Raw genomic sequence first — 7,797 nt, 5'->3', positions numbered from 1 at the left:
CTAAACGAAATTTGTTGAACCATCGTTGACACTTATGAACGGTCAAAACAGTTCAATAAACTTCTTTGTTTCCCATCTTGTATTCAAACAGCATTACATGCCAAATGTGTGTCTCGTCGTATGCTATCACTATAAGGGATTACAATATACTAAACTTTACACATTATATAGGCTACGCTAACGTGACGTTTAGGCGGTTCGTTTAAATATTATATGTGATGTACATTTTTGGGGAATGGTTAATGAAAGTGTTCCAAAACGCGAAATTAATTTATTGACGAACTAATGCACATGTTACGTTTTTAATATACCAATGAACATAGTACAAATAGTCACGCATCGTTTGAAATGGTAAAATGGTGAAACGGTAAAAATAATAAGGTGTTCACTGTATAAATCATAACAGTTTACGAGTGAAAAAAATGTAATAAGGTGTCAACCACAATATACCTGCTTATTAGGTGCCAAAGAAGCCTTTTGCCCAATACTAGTGTTTTTCATGTGCGCTGGAATATACCAGTAATAATAGTGGTCGAGACGCTATTTATATCACGAACTTGCACAACAACTGTTTTAGTGTAAACTGGATTAAGTTGTGAACTTTAATTCTTATCGATGTATTTAAACATTGCACACCATAATTAAGTTTAGTATTTTTATTAATATATAATTATTTATTTTAAACAACAAATTATTTATTATTAATATTATTTATTTATTTTACCCGAATTAACTATTATCTGTACTCAATATTAAGAAGAACTAGCGAACCAGTAAGCTAGTCAGTCTTTTGATCCCGGAAAAGATCATGTGATCACAACGTTAAAGGAAGACTGTATTGGTAATTATATGAACTTATGAGTGCAATAGTTTAGTGCTGTTGCTATTTATAATTTTACAAGCTGGCTAAGTGTACTTGTTGATTTAATTAAAGAATATACGTAACAACTCGTAACCTCTCCTTCTCGTTATTAGAATCGCCTGTTTATTTTTTAAATATACTTGTCGATTCATGAAATGCGCGCGACAGTTTATAAATGTAAATTAAGTTGTATTAAAGTGCACGTCGTTTTATAAACTAACATGTTAACTTACAAATCACCCCCCCCCCAGTGGCACAGCGGAATGTCTGCGGACTTACAACGTTAGAACGCACAGATAGCCCATTGTGTAGCTTTGTGCATAACTTCAAACAAACTTAAGTAGAATTTGTAAATCTACAAGACGATTTTAATAAAACGAAAGGGGACAATAAATAGTCACGTACATAAGTAAGTCAACAAGCATACTTTTCAACCACCTGGTCAAATTATAAATAATAATGGAGCTCATGAACTAATTATCCAACGTATAAATTGTACATACAGTTTAGCTTAAATTAGACTTGAAACTTATACACGGCTAATATTGAAATTAATTGTTTCAAGAAATACGGAATTGTTAAAGTTTGATTCCAATGTTCGTTGAATGCTTGAAGTTTCAACAAACTTCTTCTTTAGTAACATTGTTAACACTTATTATATTTTCTATAAAAATTCTAAAACGTTTAACATATAAATTTCAAACATATTACATTTACAGCTCAATTAATTTCGGGTAAATTAAAAAAGCAGAAAAGCAATTCTCACGACGAATAAATTTCATGTAACCGCCGCGTTACAGAGATCGGAACGCGGAAGTAAAATTAATAAGTAGTTTTAAATTAGCGGTTTCACAGAAATAATTGAAGTTATAGTAATTTGACGTACAAGTTAAATCAAAGTAATCATTCGAAAAGTAAATAGATACCACACAACTACTCAAAACACATGACAAATACCGAGTTAGCACGTGAAACAGGTAGGTGGAATATGTGTTATTGTTATATCGTCTGTAACTCGAACTTCCATTTTGCCGGCCCGGCATGACCAGGTGGTTAGGGCGCTCGACTCGCAATCTGCGGCTCGCGGGTTCGAATTCCCGTCACACCAAACATGCTCGCCCTTTCAGCCGTGGGGGCGTTATAATGTCTCGGTGTATCCCACTATTCGTTGGTAAAAGAGTAGCCCAAGAGTTGGCGGTGGGTGGTGATGACTAGTTGCCTTCCCTCTAGTCTTACACTGCTAAATTAGGGACTGCTAGCGCAGATATCCCTCGTGTAGCTTTGCGCGAAATTCAAAACAAACAAACAAACTTGCATTTAGCGCGATCTTAAGTCAAGAACCCGACGATTGTTTTGTATTGAAGCAGTGGTGTAATGTAACATGAATATTCATGAAGTGAGCCTTATCATTTCTTGTTTTAGTTGACTATTTCAAAAGACGCTACTATTTATAGTACGACATGTTTATTTGAATATTTAGTCCGTTATCATGTTCAATTTTGTCGGTAACGGTCCGTTAGTCCGAAGATTTTTTTAACAGTTAAAATGTTAAATTGTTTGGTCAAATTTGTGAAATTTTATGACAAAAACACCCCCACGATATGACCAAAAAAGTTGCAATTTCTCACGAATGGATGGATAATGTTTATCATCATTTTCCTGGTGTTATATTCTTGTATACGTGTGTAGTGTTAGCTGGAGAACCCTCATATAGTGTTGTGACAATGAATGTTATATTCCCGACTCGTTAAACATGTTCAAAGCTTCCAGTCAGTAAAATTATCTTCACATCGAGCCAATGCTATGAGTTGTACACTACAATGTCGAATCAAATACTTCTGTTATTTGTATTTAAAACGAAAGCAAGCCGTCAGGTCCCCCCGGAACCCCGCCAAGATATACCCTTTAAACTTTTCATTTGAGATTGCTTTCATTTATCATAGTCCTACAAATCTGCTAAATTCATTCAATTTTGACTTATATTGCGAAATCCAAAAATCTGTGGGTATCGGGCCTTTGGACTAACAGAAATTCGGAATACTAAGCGGTGACCTTTTTATCTTATTGTTTCAGGGTAAACATAACATATTTATTTATACATTGAACACCTCGTCATTCATCGTCTTAACCGACTATTTCAAGCGACACGTGACTGTATACAGTGTGACATGTTCATCTATACATTGGACACCTTATATTTCCTTTCAGTGGATTATTTCAAGCGACACATGAGTATTTGTTGTGTCTCGTGTTCATTTATAAATTGGACACCTTATCATTTATCCTTTCGGTGGATTAGTTCAAATGACACCTGCATGCATATACCGAGTCCCTAATTATTTCATGATTGTACATTTGACGTGGGACGCCCATACCTGTTTTCTGCTTTCTCACAAATAATTTAACCGGAATGTCCTCGGACGTCTTTTTCGTGCATTACTCTTCCACTTCAAACTTAAACTAACACTATCTCAAAAGGCTTCTCTATTCCTAAGTTGACCTTGACACTAGCGGTATACCTCTGCAAATTGTAAGTGCAATTTATATATTGCATATTTCGTGGCCATTTCATTTCGTTTAGGCAGAAAATTCGTAAATCGACTTGCCAGTTTATAAATGTCACTATTATTTGTAAGTTGATAAGTTGGCTGAGAAATGTGTATACAAGTAGGTTTATTAAATGTGCATGACAATTTATAACCTCTCATTTTTTAGGTGAAAGTAAGTTTCCCATGGTAGTATGTGTACCAAGTTACATTAAAAATACATGCCACGCCCTAATTATATTCCAAGATTTTCCACGAAAATAACACTTTTAACATTTATATTCCTCGCATTTAAATACTATTTAGATCTATTTAGGGAAACATAAGATCCTCCTAAAAAGACACACTTCTCCATATAGCTTGAACTGGTACTAACTTTAACCATGCTTATGGTTAAAGGGGGCAAAGGGGCAACTGCCCAGGGGCCCGGGCGACTGAAACTTGGTATTGCCGTATAGCCCGCAAAGCATCTTTAGGCTATATCTTGATTTAATGATAAAAACCCATAGTTTTTGGCTTTTCTTTGCATATAAACGCTTGATACATTAAGAACGACTGATATAATAATTTGAGTAATAATTAATATGTATTTGTTACTTTATAGATTTAATAGATATTTGTTGTAACTTTATTAATGTTTTTACGCTTATACTGTGAGGTAAAAACGGCTGCTGCTATGATTTTGTCTGGTGTATGAGCTCGTTGCTGTCCTGATTTGGGATCTTTTTTTAATAAATTCTTGAAAATGTTAAAAAAAGAGAGAGAGAAAGGGGGCCCGGCGAGGATGTTTGCCCCGGGGCCCGTGCTGGCTCTCGACGTTCCTGAATACAACCCAAGTATGAGGATCTAAATTCAACTTCCGAATAAGACAGTCCTTCACCTGTACATCCAGCTATTTGATTAATTTTATAATATAGAAACGTTGTGTGTATGTGGAACAAACAATCCGACAACTTCAGTAGCCAAAAACATGACGTCAGTACTTTATCTGTACCATGAATTAAGTATGCACATTCAAAAGGGAACATCTTTAAAACCAACTACTTCACAAATTAGTTGTATTCTCCCAGACGACTTAAACTAACGTCCAATAATTTTAACATTCATATATTTTACAGTTTTTTACGTGTTCATAATTATCGATTATTTACCTTTTATTTGTGTGCCTTCTATCGTATGCTTTCAAATCAGTACCTGTGAGGAAATCTTCCATCACTGCTAACAGATCAGACGTAGTTAACTATTCTCCATCACTCGCTTCTAGGAAGCTGCAGATCTTAAGGAATGCCCTTCTCTGTTCTTCATTTTCTGGCCGTTCATCTTTTGCGTTCTTGCACTCTGGACGACGCGCATACTATTGGAGAATGTTTATCCCATTCCGAAAGTTAACACTACAAGAGTGGTGATACATGCAATCAGCTTCGTGTAGTTTAGACACGAAGTGCTTTATCCCCCCCCCCCCCCCCCCCCACTCAGAACCAGAAAAGACCAATCATCATACTGGGTTTTGCAACACTCCTTGACCGTTTCTGCAAACACTTCAGTTTTTGCTTTTACGGGTTGCGATTTACGGACGTATCTTGAAGAGAAATCAACATGCCTTCCACAAAAAAAAAATCCATCCATCCGGTTATCAAATGGACAATAAGCTACATGAACACTTATTTTGATGGCAGTTTCTTTGTATGCATTTTTGGATATGGCAATGTCTTTTATATCGATGAACCTTTGACGACAGGATACGTGCACTTTTGCCCTTGGAGACACTACAGTATTACTGCCACACTTTTCACTGGCGAAGGGTGACTACATCTGTCTGGGATTCAAGGGACTCCTTGCAAGTAATGCGAAATTGAACACTCAACCAATGATGTAACATGTTATTCATTCAGCGCCTAAAAACGAAACTAAAAGTATCGATATTAGAGTGGCAAAAATGAGGCCTGACGAAGAAAAATAACTTCAGAAGTTATATAGAAATGTTAAAATAAGAGATACATTTAAAATATGTAAGCTTAATGGGGTAAATTACGAAAAACCTCTTGAACGTGGGTTAAATAGTAACAGAAGCTTGAAACTGTATTGCTCTTGATTGGTACTGACAAGTATTTTCGCTCATGATGACAAGTTAGACTTTCTGAAACCATTAACTGCCTCTTTAAAGATCGAACGTATGCTATTTTAAAAGAAATGCCATTTTTGAATTCACCATAAAAAATGTTTAAGTTTGTGTTAAATTTTCTCAGAGAACGCTTATTTAGCGAAACTGTTGGTTTAAGGCAAACAGACCGTGTCAGCCATATAACTGTTTTCCTAAGTGTTTCGCTGCTCAAATTTTGTCGAATTTTGGATATGTTATTGCAATTCTTTCCCAGTTCAAGAGTTTTTGTATGAGTTGTTTGTAGTTTACTTGGACAATTATACTTGAAACCTATTTTTGTTGTCTTCTAGTTAGTAACAATTCGTAGATGTGGACACTCTGACTGTTTCTTCTTCATGGAAGTTGGCCGCTCAGCAGTAACAGGAGCCGGAGAGTTATGGATGCAAGCAGAAGAAAATCTGATTTCCCAGAACATGCATGAAACAATCCTAAAGTAAGTGGGTCTCTCGCTTTAGCATTTCCTCTCATTCTTCATCTTGTGAGAGACGGTTTTAACTTAAAATGAGGAAGAATAATAATAGCACAACTTTTTTGATCATATAAAAATAAGGTTTACTAATTCAATATTTCTTGGATGTCTTATTTATGTGAAAAAAATTTCAAGTGTGAAGTCTCAAAGAGAAAATGTTGCCAGAGACGTTTATAACATAAAATAAGATTTATTTGATTCACTATTTTCTGTTGTTTTTGTTTATAGGGACGATCTATTTGAATATATTCAGATAATGTGTAGCACCACCTGTTGAGAAAAAAGAACGAATAAGTTTATATATATATATATCACTTTCAGTACTCGGAACAACTGAATAAATATTTTAATTTAACGTAATTGACAGTCCTTAAGAAAAGCATTGTATGAAATTTCTGGAGAAACACTCCTGAACTTTCAGTTTGTTTTTGGATTCTCTGAACTTTTTAGAATGAGACATCTCATTGAAGCTTAAGGTATTATCACAGATAAGTTTACATAAAATACAAGTCTTTAAACAATTTCTTTTTATGTATATTGTTTGTTTGTTTTTTCGTATCATTTGAAACAGTTCCATGAAGTCCTCAAGAAATGTTGAAGACTCTTTGTCAATAAATCGTGTTAGAAGTTCATCTACCTGTGAAAACAGCAAATTTAGCTCATCTTGGAGATCATCTATCAGCTCAGAATGGACCTCCATTGGAACTTCTTTGGCTGATCCCTGTGACCATATTGTACCTCGAACATCAAAACTAAGTGAAAGTTGCAGTGAAGTTGGAAGTATAAGGTGAGTTCTGCTTAATTTATCTAAAACCGTTCATTGTTAACTTTGTTGCTGTTCTTCAGGTTTTTCTTCTGTATTTTTCTTTCTTAAAGTGATTTAGCATTTACTAAATTCGTTACTTGTATTTGAAGATTATCTGTCCTATCTTGAATACATCTTGTTTAATACTTTCAGCCTTGATGAAGCTTGTTCCTTAGACAGTGTAACCAGTAATCTATCCATAGATGCACCTGAAAATCATTATGTCTGCCAGACCTTCAGGTTTGTAACATGCTTAACAAGAAGTAGATCTTGCTTATGAAAGTTTATCAGTTTTTTTTATCAATTCCGAGATACCGGTAATGGTGTGTTTCAGTTATAATTGTAATCAAGGAAATGTAATATCTTTAGAAAATGAAATTCGTTTGAAAAACAACAACTAAATCTTGTACTCTTATTTTAGATGTTCCAGTTTTCCTTCACCCGAGTTTCAGGCTGAAATATGTGAAGACTACTTGCCAATGGACCCACAAACAGGTACACTGTTAACTTGGATTACACAATAATCTGAGAAAAGCCATACCTGTTGAAGTTGCTGTTTTGTAGATTACTGGTGATGTAATTCAGTGTTACATTTGCCTATTTCAAATTAGTTAATTTTCAATTTTGCCTTAAATTATTACTGCTAAGTGTAATTGGATTTAGAGACAGTGATTTCATGCAGATAATTCTTTTTGGGGTGGGGACATAAGCAAACAACAAAGTACTTTTGTTATCAGTGGTGGATTAATCATAATCACGCAAACAATAATAAGTGGAGAGCCTTTTACTTTTCATATTATTAAATTTCTGCTGTTACTTTGATTAACTTATCGGTTTCGAATACAAACAAATAGTTCAAACTTATTTAATCAAATTGTTGCGTATCTGCTTGTTTGTTAATTTCCCGTAGAAATTCTTTCCGAGAAACTTCAGCGATACAAGTCGTTTCTTAAT

The 7,797-nt window shown here is 34.7% G+C and overlaps 1 protein-coding gene across 1 annotated transcript in view; it reads left to right on the top strand.

Moving 5' to 3' along the window:
• LOC106470520 (insulin receptor substrate 1-B-like) overlaps window positions 1–7,338 on the top strand; it is a gene marked incomplete at its 3' end in the record, with an annotated part of 88,217 nt that extends 80,879 nt beyond the window's left edge. The window contains exons 6-9 of the mRNA XM_013931080.2: window positions 5,860–6,002; window positions 6,610–6,825; window positions 6,997–7,083; window positions 7,265–7,338. Coding sequence (XP_013786534.2) covers window positions 5,860–6,002; window positions 6,610–6,825; window positions 6,997–7,083; window positions 7,265–7,338 — 520 coding nt within the window. The remainder of the gene's footprint in view (window positions 1–5,859; window positions 6,003–6,609; window positions 6,826–6,996; window positions 7,084–7,264) is intronic.
• Between the last annotated feature and the right edge of the window lie 459 nt (window positions 7,339–7,797).

This window comes from Limulus polyphemus, unplaced genomic scaffold (genome assembly GCF_000517525.1).
Source record: "Limulus polyphemus unplaced genomic scaffold, Limulus_polyphemus-2.1.2 Scaffold4060, whole genome shotgun sequence".
NCBI classification, from domain to species: Eukaryota; Metazoa; Arthropoda; class Merostomata; order Xiphosura; family Limulidae; genus Limulus; species Limulus polyphemus.
This window is presented reverse-complemented; position numbering and strand designations above follow the sequence as displayed.